The 19,816-nt window shown below is 37.8% G+C and overlaps 1 protein-coding gene across 1 annotated transcript; it reads right to left on the bottom strand.

Annotated features, from left to right (window-relative positions):
• Positions 1-385: 385 nt before the first annotated feature.
• On the bottom strand, positions 386-19,363 carry LOC104440712 (serine/threonine-protein phosphatase 6 regulatory subunit 3). The gene is made up of 19 exons (XM_010053661.3): positions 18,993-19,363; positions 17,097-17,200; positions 16,162-16,248; positions 15,993-16,068; positions 15,837-15,911; positions 15,658-15,711; positions 12,640-12,699; positions 11,957-12,073; positions 11,200-11,294; positions 10,885-11,087; positions 8,877-8,974; positions 8,636-8,739; positions 8,390-8,555; positions 8,131-8,253; positions 6,894-6,976; positions 4,871-5,012; positions 4,320-4,349; positions 2,121-2,191; positions 386-1,569 (listed from the first exon to the last, which is right to left on the bottom strand). Exons 1-19 carry the CDS (start codon positions 19,029-19,031, stop codon positions 849-851), a joined length of 2,448 nt encoding a protein of 815 aa, XP_010051963.1. The 5' UTR covers positions 19,032-19,363; the 3' UTR covers positions 386-848.
• Between the last annotated feature and the right edge of the window lie 453 nt (positions 19,364-19,816).

Genomic DNA, 19,816 nt, shown 5'->3' with positions numbered 1-19,816 from the left:
TGTTACAACAAGATACATAGTCTTCTCAACCAAACTTGTGGACGAACGTCGGGGTCCTGCAGCGTTGGGTCTCGATCGGTTTATCCACCATCGACAGTGGGGATGAAGGCGGCAACGGAGGATCTGCATGCAAAGGATTTACATGCGACGGAGGAGGTCGCACGTCGATTAATGGGAACGGGCCATCGAATTCGCATTGGAATCATTGCCTACGATGAAGACTTACTGAGTTCTTTTTAGGTTACGTTGGATCGCTTGTTTACCGGAGCACTTCAGGAGCACACGAGCTCCAGCAATTCACTCTGCAGTTCCGTGCGTATAAACATAAGCACAAAGCGCATGCACAAACTCGTCGTACGAACCGACCAGCGGACGACAATTTACCTTGCATCTCCAGAAGAAATTCTGCTATTATTCACGACCTCTTGAGATCACATCTCCGTGTCCTATAATCATTGTCACTGGAAAGGTACATTGGAACAAAGCAAAAGAATGCTTCATTCCCCCAATTTAACGATAATACCCGAAAACAATCGTGTAAAGTACACTGCTTCAGTGCTAAAATTCTATGGACAAAGTAGTACAACTAGTACGAGCAACAAAACATTAATGAACACATCAAATCTTTCCAAGAAACTCCCCCGCTTCCCCTTTTTTGGAGCTCCGAGATTTTTTTTCAAGAGAGATTGGAAACAACACTTGATGGCACTGTTCTTATGTGATGTTATGGAGTGGGTTCAAAGATAGCCCATCTAATACCAAGTGGCGCGTCTCGAATCAGATATTCCGATTGCTCCAGTTGAACAAAGAATCTGGGTGAGCCTGATGATAATGAACCAGTAGCGGCTTTAATTCTCAGTTTTCTCAACTCCTGCCGCTTTGTCTTTATCAACCTCGGAGATCTCATTCCCAGATTCCCCAACTCCTGATTCATCTGCTTTACTAACTTCAGAAGTGACTTCTGTTTTAGCCGACATCTCTGCATCAGTTTGGCTCGAACCTGGATCAACATGACCAGATACTGACTCAGCAGGATTGGAGCCAGGAGTCTCACTTGCAGGCTGTTGATCTTCTCCGGCACTTCTCTCATTATCCACAGATGAATCTTTAGATGGAGAAGGTTCAGCCGCATCAGAGTCACTATGGTCACCCCTATTCTCTGGCTCAGAACCATGATTGCCTGGATTCTCTGGCTCCACTTCACCATTGGGAACAATTGGTGGTTTATCAGTGTCAGTTTGATCAATGATGTCAGACACTTCACCCCAGTCTACCCATTCAGGCTGCCTTTCAGCTTCGCTAACACCAACTTCTTTTACATCTTTTACGTCTTCACATGCATCGCCGAGCACAGTATCCTCTAGTTTTGCAGCGGGTTCTTGACGGGATGTTGCATCAGGGACTAAGTCAGTGCCCTCATCAACAGTTTCCCCATCATTGCCACTGCTGGTGGTGTGCCCAATGCCATCATTGTCAAGGGATGAGGAAGCAAGCATGTCAGTCGAGTTGTCAGTGGCAACTCTACGGTCATCAAAAGCAAACCAGTTTGAATTTGTGAAAAGCGAACCGCTGCAAACCATAAAGCATCAGGACATCAAGTTCATTACTGACAGCACAAAACCATGACACATGACACATTCATGTAAAAAATGCTGGATGAAGTATACTACTAAAAGTTCTGATAAAATAAAGAAAAAGTAGACTACTAAAAGCAAACAGTTTATGCTGTTCGTAAACCTTTTAAAGATGATGGACCCCTCTAAAGATCACATTTTCTACTTGAAGAAGAAGATTAATTACTCCAAAAACTTCTAACTATCCACGTATTACTATGAGATGTTGATGCCAGCATGTGAAACTGACACCAGTCTCACATCATCAGATGGAGTTCAACCAAATCTCAAAATTGTATGAACAAGCAGCTACCTATGAATTGACTTATGATAGCACCAATCTACAAATTGATACTTCAACTTCTGAGACGAATGCACTCCTTTAAACAAGAGATGCACAGGAAATTTCTGAGTGTCGCAGATAAAAAGTTGACTTAGTGACGAAAGGATCAACAGGAATACAACATCCACAAAGGGAAGACATTAAAACTTTGGCCATCCACCAACCTTTCCTGGTCATCTCCAAGACGCAAAGAAGATATGACCACCTCGGCGGATTCATCATCAAAGTAAACGTCCTGCAAAATACAAAGTCAAAAGCTCATTATTTTGCTACAATGTCAGAAGCTCAAGACGGTACTTCAAAGTTTTTGAAAGACGAGTACGTGATGAATCAACTTTATATTACAGTGCCCTAAGGTGTGACCATCTATCATATGCACAACAGACTATCTTGGCAAAAAGCCATTCACCAAAATGATTATCCAAGAATGAATTAGGAATTCTTCAAGACACAATCCATTCAAGTTATTTAAAGAGATTCATGTCCTGCTCATCGGCTAAGGAAATATGAGGAAGAAAAGGATCAGGCGGAAAAAACAAGGAACTATGTGGTTAGAAAACTAGAGGACAAACAAAATGTGTTCTCATTTCAAGGACAAAAAAGCTTTCCTTCCAAACAGCCTTTTCATTTGGTCCCTGCAAACAGCCTTCTCATTTTAGTCACTTACAGTTTGCTACTACTTTAGTCTCTCCAACCTTTTTTTGCTTACCTTTAAGAGTGAAAAATATTGATAAAATGCCACTAAATGGGACCAAGTCAGCAGCAATAAAATAGATAACATACTAAAGAAAAAGTTTATAGTGGTTCAGAATAAGAAACTAAAAATAACTACATTATTCGATAAAAATGTTAATAACAACAGTTTTCCAATACTTAGTACAGTGATTCCTGTTCCAGAGTCCTAAAGGACACTTAGGCCCTTTCAGACAGGTCTGCATACTGTAAGTGGGCATCTCTTCAAGTTTGTTGTCACGTTATAGCCAAAAAGATAGTACTATGATTGAATTGAGAACTCACCAAAAGTACAAGGACAAGAAGTACGCTTTTTCCACTGATCAGGGGGAAAAAAAAATACTTCCATTTTCAAGACTAAAATAAGAGAAAGAATTGGGGGTTGTGAAATTTTTCAGATTTTATTGACTTCGAACCATAATTAGGGAATTGTAGAATAGGAAACTATGCGCCAAACACATTCATAGAAGATTTGAAAGACTGAAAATTCGAAACAGTAAAATTTTGTAACATTTTCCAATAAAACGAAAAACGATATGCAATAGGGTTAAACACACAAATTTCGTATCTCCTGTCCAGAGTAAAATGACAAGGACAATGATATAGTCAAGCATAAAAAATAGACTATAAAATTGAAGCCTGCACAGAAAACAATAGGCTGCAATGGTAAGATGATTAAAATAGGTTGTAGAACTGAAAATTCGAAACAGTAGAATTTTGTAAGACTTTCCAATAAAATGAAAAACAATATGCAATAGGGTTAAACACCCACTATATATCTACTGTCCAGATATATTTAAGTAAAATGACAGGACAATGACATGGTATAGCATAAAAAATCAACTATAAAATTGAAGCATGCATAGAAAACAATAGGTTGCAATAGTAAGATGATTAATGAGGGGAAGAACAGTCAAAACATTATCTTACTAGTCACTCAACACCCGTATTGTACTACCCGCCAGAAATTCATACTATCACTCCCTGACCATTGGCTATGTGATCATAAACATAAATTCAAAATCCAAACAACAACTTTGGACGCTTCTTACATTAAAATTCATTTTACAACTTCAAAACAAGATGTCCACTTGGCTCTCTCATCAAGTCTAAAGGTGATTTCATCAAGAATCTGGGTTGAATCTGGTGAAGTATGATTGGTGATATATAAATTAACTATTAGGAAAGCATTAAATAGGGAAATTAAGGTTTTGAAGCGTCTCAAAATGTTCTGCAAATAGAGCTTTAATGTGATGTTTCTTATTAAGTCATTGAGTACTTACATAGCCTTTAGTATTCTCTCTCTTCCTCTCTCTCAAGATCCTAAAAATTTGACACATATCAAAGCCACCAAGAGATAAACCCTAGACAAAACCCTAACTGACATATTTACTACTTACCAAATAGCTTAATTCTTAATATCACTACTTAGAATTTAACAGAATGCCAACTTATAAAAACAACACAGGAAAGTACAGAAGAAAACCTAGCCGCTAGATGGCCTCACCATGGACTAGAAGAGTAATTGAATAAAGTAGCTGATCAGATATATGCATCAAGAATGGCACTTCATACTTTAAATAGATATAAGGAACTAAAAGTAAAATGAGTAAATCCAGCCCATGCAATACCTCATCATCCCGTTCAAGTGAACCACGAGCCTGCAAAGAATGCAGAAGAAACTAGAAAATTAGCATACTGCTTTGGGTTAACATAATATAGTAACCAGTGTAATCATAAACAAAAAGAGAAGCTAGTAACTCAAAAGTACCCGCAAAAGCTTGATACCTAAGATGAAATGTACCGGTCACAATCATCACCGCTAAATAAATTATATCACGACCTAGATGGTAGCATCTGATGGACGATATGAATAAATGCAACAGCACCAAAGAAGAGAGCATGACTAAAAACAACCATAAACTCTTTGCAAAGCATGCTCTTAGGTTCTCTCTCTCGCCTATTAAACTTTTTTTTCCCTCTATTACACACAGCATAGCCTGTTAGTCTATTTAATCCAAAGCTACAGGAAAGCTAGTACGTAAGCCAATAACTAGAAGCAAGTATAGCTATCCACAGCTTTGGTAGGCCATGAATCCCATTCCTTTTCACACTTTCTAAGTAACTTCTCTTCATCAAATAGATAATCAGAGTTTTTGTCCATTAAGATTTAGGAAACTACCTCATCAATATCATCATTGCTGTAAATGCCATAACGGAAGGCCTGACTCAGATTATTTGCTAGGGCTGCCACATCATAATCTCTGTCTTGATAATCATCATCATCACTATCCCTTGTCCGGTCCTGTAATGCCGTAGGCCTCCTGTTACAACCAAGGTAGCAGTGTTCGATCAAATGTATGAACATGTCAAATGAATCCAGTCACTTAAAGTTTATCCATAAAAAGAAAAAAGAAAGAAAGAGCATAGCAACAAAAGGGAAAGTCAACAGAACCCGCAGAAACACTAAATTCCTATATTTTCAAAAAGACCTATATGTCCCCTAAAACAGTATCAAGAAAACAAATATTAATACCCAGCCCGTAAACCAAATATCCTGCAGTTGGCAACAAGACATTAGGAATGTTTTACCAGAAGGCAGGATTAGATCCGCCTGAGGAAGTACTAAAACACTAACAGGTACTAAAACAACAATCCAGTTAATCAAGTAGATAGTTAAAAACACATTGCAACTTCACAAAATATTTAACTAGTGAAGATGCTACCAATGCATAATCAACTAAAAAAATAGCAAAAGAAGACAACAAAAGTAAACATTTCTCAAGCTAGTGCTGGAGCAGTTCATGTGGATCACAAACAAGTATTCATCGCTCATTTTTTGATGAAGATCAGAACAAGCCATATAATCTCACACAAATACTTGCAATGCATATTTTCTACATGCGTCTAATCACTTTACTCGTCAGAGTGTCTCTCTCAACAATTGTTAGTAACCAGGGTATATACTTCTCCAATAAACAAAATGCCATTTCATATAGTAGTAATCAAAACAAGACAGCCATGTGTCATTCAGCAAAGCAAACAACAGCAGCAGCAGTAACGGCATTTTAAGCCTGTTTCCACTAGGAAGGCTCGAAGTCTTCACTTATGTAACAAATAGTCAAATGTATCACTAGAGCACCATATTCATAAGAAAGGCACAGGGCAGATAACTTTTTTTTTTCTTTTAATAGGTAAGACAAGACACTCCTATAGGGCACCAAGGAGATCCAGCGGCAGAAAACTTTTTCAGAAATGTTTTTAAAAACGGCACTGGACATCAAAATGTTTGATGACCAGTATGAGGTTCGACTGGTTAAACCAGTAGATTTGATCAAAGTGATTTGATCAATCTAAATAGTATACAAATATAAAATAAATCAATACAAGACATTAAGAGTTTCCCAACCACATTGACTAAGTCAGGTGGCAGCTCCATTGAGGTCACACACTCCAGTCTCCACCAACTAAAATTTAAATTTGTCAAAATGATGAAGAAACTTCAGTTAAATTAGTTGATTGTAATTATTCTAAGGAAGAACCATTAGCTCAGTGGGCTGAGTGTATGGACATGACACCAGGGGCGCCCACACCACTTATTTCTACTATGGTCTCTGGTCGGACCAGCTGGCCCACCTGTTTTTGGGTTGTACCAGGTCACACCGATATTAGAACAAATACTCGAACAGGAGGCCAGCCGGCACCTGTTCAAACCAGTAGAACTGGCTGGTTCTGTGTGGTTCTGAAAACACTGTTTTCGAGCAAATTCTTCACAAAGAAGCCACCACAATGACTCTATAAGTTAGAATAGCCACATCCAGTACAAGCAAACTACAGCGAAACATGGGTAATAAGTGCCATGGAAGCTTAGAGATGAAAGGTTGAATCAGGTCTGAACATAAGAACCAACAAGATATTGACATATCACAATGAAAGAACCAATACGTCAGGTCAATTACTCATCCCCACACATCATTATTTACACAAATAACTCCACTCTCCAGCACATGCAGCACTCACTGACATATATTTCAACCATGATACATTCTTTCCAGGCAAAGACAAGAAAGGAATAACATTAGCGCAGTGCCAGACATGTCCATGCATGCATATTGATAAACCAGAGCTTGGATATCAATTCCGGAAAGCTAGTAGCATAAACTAAGTAGAAGAAATTGAACAAACGTTTCAGAAAAGAAACCTACCCACAGGCCCACTGATATACGTTTTCAACTGCATTGCTCTTTGACAAAATATTTGTTTGCCAATCAATCCAATCACCATTTTCCTATTGAAAAAGACAATGATTAAGGTAAAATACAAGACCAAGCAACGAAGTAAGCGCCACTAGAATTTGTTTAAATTTGTTGAACTTACAGAGACCAAAATCTAACCAAAAACAAAGGTTTCAATCATGAATGGCAATGTGAGCAGATTATTCGTGAAGTGCCATGATGCTTCCTCAGTAATTTTCACAGTTCTGATTATTTACTATTATCAAATCAAATAAGTTGTACCATAAAAGGTATCAAATTTCAATTTTTTTGCAGATAAAGCTCTCAGCCTAAAATCATATCAAGTTTCTAATTTTATTATTCACTTTTAACATCCAAAATAATCTTTAACGAGTCACCTCAAAAACCTAAACAGCACTTTCCATTCCATATTTAGTTCTACTCATTTTAGCATTTCTTTCGTCCTCCCTTGCTATCTTTTACTATCTACTTCACTAGTCATTTGGACTGTCAAGCCTAATCCCAGCATGATTTTATTATGTTGTACAAAATTTACCCAGGCTTTATTTTAAAAAAATTAAATATGGCTCGCAACTGACTTAATTATTTCAAAAGCTACAAATTCTACTGCAGTGCTTTGAGAACATCATCATGAAGGCCAAGCAACCTTGTCTTGAGAAGGTCTAAAATATTTTACACAGGTACAGGGACACATCTAAATCCAAGAAAGAAGAATGTTCTGTAAAAGTCTTTGCCTTTTTAATTGTGCGTTCGCTAATTTTCTCTTAAATGCATCACCTCTCTTCAGTGTGACGCTTACGAAACCAGAGGAATTATGCCTAAAAAGCTTCTGGGTGTGATGCCTAGAAAAATGTATTCTAAGTTAATTCTTGATTTCCACTTGAATTTAATTCCAAAACAGGCTTCTTATTTTAGAACTCGATGTCCTGCTTTACCATATTTGACTCGTGGTATGTGACATAGGTATCTAAGGAGTAAGAGATGAGTTTAAGTAATGTAGCAAAATAGAATCCAAACACATGTAGGATTGGAAAAGAAGATACTATGTTAATTAAAGCTTAGACACAACTAGCTTTATAACTGTGATTGTTGATCATTTTGCTTCACCTATTGAATATTAAGATAAAAATATTAATGGGTGAGTCCATTTCCAACACCTATATCAACTCCAGTATAAGAAACAAACCTGCAGGTATTTCTGAATTTCAGTGTTGTTAGTCCCCAGCTGAACAAGCTTATTCGATATTCGTGTTAAGTGTCCAATGTTGCCTATCTTGGGAGGTGATCTGCCCTCAGCAGGAACTGTCGGCTGCAGGAAAATTTAATGTAAGCAACAACCCAGAAATAGACATAAAAACACAATATAGGATCGAAATGTATGTTCAATATCAAGAAACAGAGAGCAACAGATACACAAGCTGAGTGCTAAAGATATGTACCATTACCTTATCCGGGTTAGCTGTTAAAGAGGAATTCTTTTCCGTTTCAAGGATTCTTTCTATGAGATTACAACCTTGAAGAACATGCTCAACAAGAGAATGGTCCTTGTTTTCCAAGCATGATAAAACAATATTTTCAACTTGATGATGTAAAAAGTTATTGTAAGGGTACCTGTAGTAGCAAAAATTAATATAAGTTATAAAACTCCATCTTAACAACCACCAAGACTTTGACAGATGCTCAGAACTTACTCAAAGAACAAGTCCAGAATTCTCTGAACTACTCCAAGACGAATCAGTTCCTTCTCAGCAGCTTCACTTCCAACTGTCAGTAAAACCGCAATAAACTCTACAATCTACAATTCAACAATGAGAAACTATTAGCTCAATGTAGCATATAATGGAAATTCTAAAACAACTGATCTGAATCAATAAAGAACCTTGCTTCAATAAAATGCTGTGCTACGAGGAGAAGAGGAAGTGTGAGAAGTACCTTCAAACGGTGTTTTCCAAGAGGTGGCTGCAGCTTGCCATAGGTGGTTGGCAATGTCTTCTCAGTAGATGATACGTCCAAAAGTTTAAGGAGATCACCTGCAAAATGCAATTTACTTGTTATTTCATGGATATGCAGTTAGATGCTTAATGATAAAAACACACAACATAATGCTGCTTCTGCATCAAGTTGTAACCAGTTTGCTTTCCTCCTTATCTTTTTCATTTTCAACATACAGACAGACAAAACACATTCATGAACAGAAAACATGGAAAGACTAACTCCCAGTGGAATCAAGTCAATTCAACGAGAGATCCACACTTACTGTGCATGAGTCACTGAAATTGGTGCAGTGTGCGAACAATTTATGCCAGGGAAGACTGTCCACCATATTCAGATAACTATCAAATCAACATTTCTAGTCAGGTTTAAGCGCAAGAGCTAAAGTCTTCCTCAGTCTGTACCACCAACATGGCATGAAATTTATTTGGTCCAGGAAGCTACAAAATCCTCAGGGTATTCAGTGGAAAAATAGCTAAGAGCATGGTTGGGCATTGGAACCAGCAAAGAGAAAAGGCAGATCATTCATTTGATCCCTCTGGCAACTTTTTGGCTGATTTGGTGACTTCATACGTTATAAATGAGTTGGTAAATGGGATTGCATCCACTCGGTGTCTCTTTATGAATATTTTTACTATCCTTTTAAGAAAAAAATTCATGCAATGACAATCATGCTGATACTTTCACTGACCTGTTAGCATACAATGACAGTCATGCTAATTCCTAGCAATGGCTCAGAAAAGTGCACCTATAAGGTACATAACACACATATCTATAACACCTATTTTACATTCCCATAATGAGGTGGAAGATCCTCTGGATCCCCAGAAATACAGGGCCAATTACCGCCATCTATTTTACCATCATTTACATGAAAAAATGCTGCAATATCACATGCAGAAAGAGAAAAAACTAAAAAGTAGAAACAGACCCCAGAATTAAGTAGACACAGAGGAAAGGCCAAAAATCCCCCCCCAAAAAAAAAAAAAAAAAAAAAATTTGCCAACAGGTGCGTCTTCAAAACTCGAATAACATATTGCTATTTTCTGCAACATTTCCTAGTAGAAGTTGACAATGAAAAAAGATGCCTACCCCACTTATCAAAAGCTAGATTTCAGTCAAGTCAATTACACAAACTTTTTTCAACCATAAAATGGAGGAATAAAGAAACACTGATGAGATTATCAATCCATTTCTCTTTCTACAGAAAATGCACGGGTACAAATTGAGAAGAGTGGAGTCTATCAGTGCCTTAGGGGCAATCATATGCACCACTGTCGGGGAATAAACCCCAAATGCCAATGTAGGAATTTATCACTGATCAAATGCCTCGGCTAGACTAGCTCATTTTTCCACATATTCAGCCTTGGCATACAGTATCCTCATAAATTTCAACGCTCGACAGATCTAAGTGCATTGCGCATTGCACCAGACTTGCAGGAGAAAAGAAGAATCTACAGAAAAAGCACGGGTACAAATTGCAAGGGACTGACAATAGATTGGCAATTCTGAAATAAATAGAGCAACAGATGGAGGTACAGATTCATGGAGCAAGTGCCCGGGGGGGAAGAGAGCGATGTTTGCTTCTATTGAAAAAATGAAAATACATCTAGATTTTTGTGGAAAGAAGTTACAGTAACATCATTTTTGCCTAGTAAGAGTCCAGCTCTGAAGGATTTGGGTGGGTTTTCCCAACAATTGACTTAAAAGCGAACTTAGCAACATGGTCAAAGAAGAGAAACTGCAAAAAGGGGGAGGCTTAGATAGGCCACATCAAGAGAGAGATTAGCAAACAGAGCATCAGGGAGCATTCAACTCTGAGGGGTCAAAAGGCTTCGTGTCCAGCCAAAATAACAGTAAAATTAGCTTGGACCAAACAATTACAGTACTGTTGGTCCAGATTTCAGCATGTCTCTTCATATGAATACCGTGCAAGCAAAAACCATACCTAAGCTCTCCAGCATGCCTTCAACCGTCTCAGGATGAGCCATTACAGTAGATCCATGAGTAAGTTGGCGGTTATATGTGTTGTACGGACCAAGCGTTAACCTCTTAGGGTCCAACAAAGATATACATACAGACAAGGAATTAACCAAAACTGACTTTGGCCTAGAATCTTCCAATGCATGCCGAAACAATCTTCCAATAAAGCTGACAACAGTTCATACAAGAGAAAATGGCTAGGTCAGACTTCAAGGATAACATCTAAATAACATGAAAATGAAAAAGAAAATGAAAAAGCACAAAGCTGCACAAAACTAACCCAGGACTAGAGATTTTAGTGGCAAGACTGGGAGGAGCACATCTAGTTATAGCACACAGTGTCTCCGCAGCATTGGCATGTACTTCTGGACAGTCCTGCAAGAAACATTTCAAAGGAAAGGCTTACAATACTGTTGAATAGTATGCATTTTGAGAGCAAAACTCAAAAGTCTACCATACTTCTATAAACAACACAACAGGATCTTTAAATTACATCAATCTGTTCACGAAGGAATTTAAGCACTATTGATCATAGCAGTTACTGAAGGAAAAAGAAAAAGAAAAACATTGCATGCAGCATATGCACCTAAAAGTCTATTTGGCTCCAATTATAGTACATGTCAATGTTCACATCTATATAATAATGAAAAATCATTATATGGCGTCCATCAATGAGGAAAAAGGAACCAATGAGAAAACAATCAATCCAAAGAATGTATGCCACAGAGCCACAGAGACTTGGTAGAAAGAAACTATAGCTTTCTAATTATCAACACATTTTGCGACTATTGAAAGGCAGCAAAAAGAGAAAGCAAGTTGAAATTTTCATTTGAGGATCTCATCACTTATTACAGACTGAATTGACAATAAAGAAGTCGACTGTTGATATAAATCCAAATGCCGTGTCATAAGCATAAATCATGTCGAGCAACCTCGAGCCTTCCTCTTCTACACTATAAACAGCAATTAAGAAAAACAGTACTCTCAACAGGGATTCTGCATATAATCCAATTAAAAAATAAATCGATTATACTTACTGAAGAGCTGAACTTATCCACAATCATCTCCAGGACATCTATATCTTCTAACCAGTTCATTGCATCTGTATAGTTTGTGTACAAATGCTCCTCCGCGCCAATGAGTCTTATCAAAACCTGTTCAGTATTGCAAGGCAATTTTCACTCCCATATAAAAAGCGTACAAGTAATGTCAATTAAATGATTCATGCCCAAAGGTAGCACTTTTCAGAAAGCATACCAACAGACAAGCATGTTTTACTATGGACAGAAAGTTAATTCACTGCTGGAACCTGAGGAGGTGCCTCTCTTACAGAAAATTGGCCTGCTCTGAACAACCACACAAAATTCAAGAAACGGCATCCAATCCTATTGCCACCAAGTTATGAGTTGTCCTCATATAATGATAAAGTGCACCAAAAAAGCTTTCAATGCAACAAACTAACACTGACGATGGCAGCTTCAACACCAATTAGTAAAATACTGTATATAAATGTCCTTTGAAAGAAAGGTTCTTTGAAAGCCATGTCATGGAGGCAAACTAATGAGCTATATTAAAGTCATAAGCAGCCAGCTAATTATTTGAAAAGTGCTAGAACCAACACCAGGCTACATGCAACTGGCACAAAGATAATAATCCAAGAGCAAAGAATAAAACTGGCCAAAAACAAAAGAGCAAAGAATAGAAATGACCAACTACTAACCTCCATAATCGATGTGATCCCAATGAGGTCGATTAATTGCCTAACAAGTCCCAAATGATCCTGCATGACCGTATAAGGATATTATTTCTGAAATATTATTCCTATAACAGCTTACTCCACTGCTAGTTAAAAAAAAAAAAAAAAAAAACTGCATCTCAAGAGAATTTCTATTTGCACAGACAAAAGTGTCGGGAATAAAATTGTCACTTCAATGGCCTCAAATAAAACCATCTTTATTCATCTCAGCGCTTCTAGACTATGCCATGAAGCAATTCACAACTGAAGACTGTTGCTTTAGGATGCAACCACAATGGAAGTAAACATAGTATAGTAAAAAAAAAATCTATCTCAACACCACAAATTTGACCAGCAATGGCAAGAATAAATGAACCATCCAAACGATGATGAGCTATAAAGGTTTTTTTTTTTTTTTTTTTGGGCCCATAATAGTGACAAAGCCCACCTAAGTAGGTAAAACCAGAGCCCATAAAATACCGCATGAACCAAACAAGACAAGCCAAGACCCAAGTTGACAACCCGCCCTAGCAGATAGGGAATCAAATCTATGTCATTCACTTAATCCATCCATATACATTTCTTCCTTAACCATTCAATCAATCCATCAATGCAAAGGGTTAGATGAGCAACTTCAAATTCCAGTAAAAGGAAACAAACAAACATTGAGACCAATTTAACTCTCAGCCTAACATACATATTTAACACACACTTGTCGATAGAACTGTGGAGAAACAATTAGAAAGACAGGCCTAGCTTAGCCTAATGTAGAATAGAATTAGAAGGTTTTGAGACCTACAGAAGTCTTTTGCACCCATAAAATGGTAATGTATAGTATATTAACATCCCAAATTACAAATACAAGAGAAGATAAGTATTATTAGGGTAAATTATTCATATAAACAGCTTGCTTTTGCGACAAGGTTGTCAGAATTGCTTTTACATCATGGAAGGTTGCATAAAATAGTAAAAAATAATTCAACCAGTAGGATTGAAAATTTTAAACCTAACCAGCAACCAGTGCTGATACTTTTCATAAAGGAAAAGAGGACAACAATGAGAACAAAATTCAAGCAATTTTATGAAGCATTCTCATAAAAAATATTGCTATTAAAGGACAATTATTCCACTATATCTACTAAATGGAATAAAGGTTCTACTGAACTGGTCAATTTTGCGGATAAATACTTGGCCAATTAGAAAATTATACTTTACAATTGTCATCTAGAGCTTCCCAAACAAGTCCTCCAGTTTAACCCTAATAAATTACTTGTAAAAGACCCAAAGTTCTCATCAATTCACATGCCACCATGGAGATATGACATCATCCCAGACATATTTGAAATAACATGATGACAGTCAGCAAAAAACTCAAGAAAAACCAATATTCAACGTTGTTTGCATATATTAACCGGAACTTGGGGTAAGAAAAGGCCAGCAGCATACTCAATGACAAAATTGGAAATGTCAAGTCTGACTGCCTAACATGCATCAGAGAGTTTGACCAAAAAAAAGAGCTTGCATCAGAGAGAGAGAGAGAGAGAGAATGAGATGAGATGAAATGTTTGAGGCAGTCCAAGGTATACTGAAATTCCCAGGAATATACATCAATAGCTGTCCTCGCTATTAGAATTGCTTACAATGACCATCACCTCTGTCGCTAGTGGAGCAATGGAATGTGGTTCTACAGGAAGTATCAAAGCGATTTGTCTCTACTAATTTAAAAGCACTTCAAGTACAAAAAAGATATGGACTGGCTTTTGCTGTTTGTTGCTTAGGCTTGAGAAGCCCAGAAGCAACTGCTCCAATAAAAGTTATGGAACTCTGGTTAGCTAAAAAATTCCACTATGTAATGAGTTTTGCTATGATTGAGATCTCCCGTGATTTTTTGACACGAAAGCTTGGGAGTTTTGCAAGGACATACTTGGTGATTTATGGAAAAAAAGTACTTGTTTAAACCAAGAAAAATAAAAGGCAGGCTTGAAAACATCAATCGCATCACTAGAGATTTACCAGAAAAGGCTAAAGCAGATCGGTGTGTCTTACAACATTTCCTTTTACTCTACTAGGAATGAAAGAAATACATGCTATAGACATTGTCATCAGACTTCATCGATTTGGTGGATCGACATATTTAGAGTGATTTCACATAAGAAAGGGTGAACCTACAATTTTGCCAAAACAAAAGGAGATCAAGTAATTTAACCTCGTTAATGAAGCTAATAATGTAAAAAGAAGCTCAAATGATCAAAATAATCCATACCTAAAATGCAAATGAAAAAGCAATTGCAGGACATGTCTAATGCAATTGCAGGGTTTTGTTTAGGGGAAGCTTGAATACCATGCAAACCATGGGTTCAATGCAGGGGGAGAAAGAGTAGAGATTTGAGCCCAGCAGAAAGTATCACTGTTAATCCACTTTCTTTGTGCAGGAACGGCATATCGACTTATTCCTCTACAATATCCTAGGAACAAGAAAGTGAAATTGGCAACATCAACAGATTCTTGAGGCGTTCAAACAAACTTGAAACAAAAAAGATCCATCCTTGCAATTTAATCTGAAGATTTGGATATCAGAATAGCAGATACAGTCATGATTCAATGTGTTAGATCTCATTGAATTGTTTATCCCAATCTCTTTACATGGGTCCACACAAATCTCAACCTCATCCTCATTATTACCAATACAAAAGAACACATCACAATCAGAATACCTCACTATCTATATATCCAACAAAAAGAACATTCACATAAAGAAATATTTACTTTATTTGAAAGGAAATGACCATGGCTCTATGCATTTTATGAAATATAAAGCACATCAGTGCCACTTGCCGCAAAATGAAGAGAGTGACACAACCTCGATGATAAGTCTAAGGTGAACAAAATAAAGGCAGGATATTTGCAAAGTTTGAAACAGCAGGGGTACATTGCATCTGACCCCAACAGAGCGGTCTATGCAAATAGCCGGAATAATTATGATTAATATGGTAGGTTACTTACTTGAATGTAATTCATAAAAGGCGTCGTTTTCCGCAGCAGCAGACAAATGACAACCTAAAAAAATAGCACAGCATAATAATTATGATCAAAATAAAAAACAGAAGTCCATGCAGTAGGGTATGCAGCAATAATGCCTTAAGGCAGCATATAAAAGCAAGTACTTAAAAATCACAACATACCTTACTAAAGTACCCAGCCAGCTGTGTACTATGGTTACGATCAGGCTCAAGGAAAGAAAACAATAAGTCCATCAACTGCACATAGCCAACCGAGAAAAGTTTCAATGACTGAATCCTACCAAACTCGAAATCTTTATGGAGACAAAACCTTTTTACCTCCTGGTCATCGACCAAAGTCCTCAGTATTATATCGACTTCACAAGTGAAGATCTCACAAGCGATGAAAGGAAACCTATTAAGAATATAAAAAAAAAAAAAAAATCAATTAAAAAAAAGGAATATATTATGAACGCAAGACCTACAAACTCTTGCACATAAAGCCTACTTGATTGTTCGCTTCTTGTCAACATCAGAATCAGCTTCTTCCACGATGTACCGCAAAAGCTGTTCCACCTGAGGTTTTTCCCGCAAACTGAAAGCATAATGCTTAATGAAGTAAGAGATAGATGCTTAAAGTCATACACATAATTGCTGCACTGAAACTCAGAAAAATGATTTACATCAGCTCTAATAAGCAGAGAAAAGACACCTGTACAACCATGTGGGAAAAACAATTGCAGATGATCAATAAATTAGGACTCCTAATCCAGCGAAAACCCATATAAGCACCATTTATAAACAAACAGAAGCACAGATGAGTTAAGTCAGGTTGAAATTCATTTCCAACAAGCAAAAGCTTATCCTGATGACATAACACTAATTGACACACCTATGCATTAATATAAAATAACAAGAGATATCTGGGACAGTACTAACAGGATTGATTTAAATGTAAGCCTTGAAGGGGAGAAGCCTTGATTGCAAAAGTTTAAACCCCCCGATATGCCATATAGTTTCAACATGAATTTTTCATTACTCAATAATCCCAGGTCTACACATAATATTTCTTTCCAAAACTATTATGAAAAGATAGTAAAGTTTGAGTCCAGAGGGTATCTATTGAAAGAAGAAAAAAAAATTTCGGAAAAGAATCACAACCATTAAATGATTCCAAAATCCAAGATTCGCCTAAACACAATTCCCCGAATGCAACTTCTACAAATTATTTACCATTCTGATATACTTCACAGGATAACCAGCATACTTGCACTGCTACCTTTGGGATGTTGTACTAATATGACAGAAGAAGAAGAAGAAAAACTATGGACAGCTTAACAAAGAAAGAAAACTGCTTAACATATAGAGAGAGATAGAGAGAGAGAGAGAGAGAGAGAGAGAGAAGGAAAACCCATAAGCATATACAAATGAAATAAGCATTACAAATTAATGAGACGGTTGTTAAGTGCTTTGCATTCTTGAATAATTTCGTCCTCATCAAGAAGCTCCTCCAAAGTATAATTATCTTTGTCCAGAATAGTCTCCACCTGTGGAAAAAATGTAACCACAAACATTAGAATCTCAACATTAGTCAAATTTACACTCAAGTCAGGTCCAAAAAGTCCTTGACCTGATCAAATGCAATAACAACATAAGGGTTGATTAACAATCAAACTAGTGACAAAAAATCAAAAAGAAGCATTTACCTAGAAAATTTGGTGATCATTTAACTTCTATAAATGCAGAGAGATGGACATCAGTAGATGATAAGCTACATACAAAATCAACCAAAGTCGATACTCAATTGGGCTCTCTCTCTCTCTCTCTCTCTCTCTCTCTCTCTCTCTCTCATCCCCTCTCTCTCTCCCTCTCTCTCGCACACATAAAGGAATTTATATCCATGCATTAACTTTAAGGAAATACGAATGATGTCTTTCCTAGCTAAGGTAAATAGACCCATTTGTCCACTCTAGCATGGACCCAGAAACGAGCAACAAACAGTAGACAACTCGCTGGAATGTACGTAAATAGGCTGGGTCATGCAGGATCTTGGCCTCTTCTTGATTAAAAAAAAAAACCCATAGAGTAGAGAGGTTTTGTAATTCGAACATCTTCCGTTTTGCCAACCTTCATGAGATATGAATGCTGTTGACTTTATGCAATACAAGGAAATGACACGAAAGAAAATTTTGAGTGCCTAAACATAAGTTTGATATCCTAGTAACTCTGTTTAAACAACTAAACAAATTAGTTTTTCCTTAAAACTACATGAATGAGATGATACACCAGAAAAACTTCTGCACACCAGAAAGCAGGGATCTCTAATCTGCTAAATTCAATTACACCCAATGCTTTATCTACCCTTTTCTCTCTCAATTCTCTGTCTTTCATATGACTGAGTAATCTCAACAAGAACATCCATTACATACTAAGACTTGACCCAAAGATAAAAATTAAGAAAATTAACAGAGGTTTTCTGTTCGCATCAAAAAAGTTATCTTCAAAAGCACTAATCAGTCCTTCTAACACATAATTGTAACAAGACAAAAAGAACTCTCTCGTAAATTTTCACCATGAGTATATACAAACTACCAACTAATGGAACTTGACTTAAGGTAAAAATTGGAAAAAACCACACTCAAAAACTAATAAGAGCACTTCAGCCCTTTGGCACACGAGAAACAAGGGGGAAACTCCCACTTCACCATTCTTCTGCATTGTGATGCACCGCACTGGCAAGTCCCTATAATTTAAAACGAATTTTCCCCAAAGAGATTGACTGACGTGAAGAGTTGAAAAAATGCAATTGCGGAACTAAAGCACAAATGCTATCCATAAAAAGTCCAGCATAAGTAGAAAGTTCTGGCCAAGAATGACAGTTAGACTATGCTAATTCCATGACATTGAAGCTTTCCAACACAAAAGACGACATTCATCAGAACGCTAATCACAAGAAACCATTATAATTACAAGAAAGCCAGCGATAATGCCCCAAACAAATGCGACTCGCTAAATCAGAGGCGTCTCCGCTAAAGCCCAGCACCCAGTTCACGAAACGAGAGGAAAACATCGAACCAAATAAATAAATAAATAACGAAACTCTGTCCTCGCTCAGCCATGAAACCATCGATGAAACAGAAACTGATCAATAAAATTCATACGATCCCCACGAAAATCCGCGAACCAACCATTCCGAGCAATTCTCGCGCATCCGCCGCCCCTCGCGAGAGCGCAAGCACCCACGTCCCTTCCCAAGATGCTGGAGCACACACACACACAACTCCAAATCAAAAATCGCCCCCGCAACAGAAACCAAAACCGCCGCCCGAAGGAACTTACCGGAGACGCCGTGGACAGCCCCGCCATACGCCAGAACATCTTGGAAATCGCGAACCGAGACGGACTCGGAAACCCGCGCCGGCGCTCCCCCCTCGAATACGGGCGAATCTCAGATCGGGCGAATCGGCAAACCCTAACGGCGACGCGCCCCTCCCGGGATCCTCCCCACCACCACCACGACGGCGGCCGCGGCGGCGAATCGGAACCCTAGAATGCGGCGGAGGGGGGCGGGATGGGATCGAATCTGAAGGGCGGAGGGACGAGAGAGGAGAGAGAGAGAGAAGGGGAAGAAGGGGAGAGAGAGAGAGAGAGATTGAGATTCCGCAGCACCCTTCTATCGCGGGAGGTTAAAGGTGTTTTGAAATGAACGAAGGGAAATATGGGGAGACAGACAGGGAGGCATACGGCACGAAAAATACAGCATTATATGATCACATTCTGATAATTCCATGGCAAGTTCTGTTTGGGAAAAATGTTTAAATTTTTGGATAATCATGCAATTCTCTTTTTGTCCCAATCTTTATCCCATTTTTTATTTTTTTTTGGGGATGAAATTGTTTTTCTTTTTTTTAAATAATTTGGGTCCCTCTTTCGATCAAATATCGTGATGAAAATTGGGCCGATCGATCAAGAATAGAGACGGGTGTGTGTCGTCATTTCCTGGTGACAAATACGGGTGCAGAAACGAGGAGGATTGGCATTAACCCAATTTGCAAATGATTATGCAATTTTTCTTCCAGTTTTCGCCCACTTTATTTTTGGAGATGAAATTGGTTTTTTCCTTTAATTTGGGTCCCTCTTTCGATCAACTACCGAGATGAAAA

This window comes from Eucalyptus grandis, chromosome 4, assembly GCF_016545825.1.
Source record: "Eucalyptus grandis isolate ANBG69807.140 chromosome 4, ASM1654582v1, whole genome shotgun sequence".
Taxonomy (NCBI): Eukaryota; Viridiplantae; Streptophyta; class Magnoliopsida; order Myrtales; family Myrtaceae; genus Eucalyptus; species Eucalyptus grandis.
Note: the sequence above shows the minus strand (reverse complement) of the source record. Positions and strands in the feature narration are given on the sequence as shown.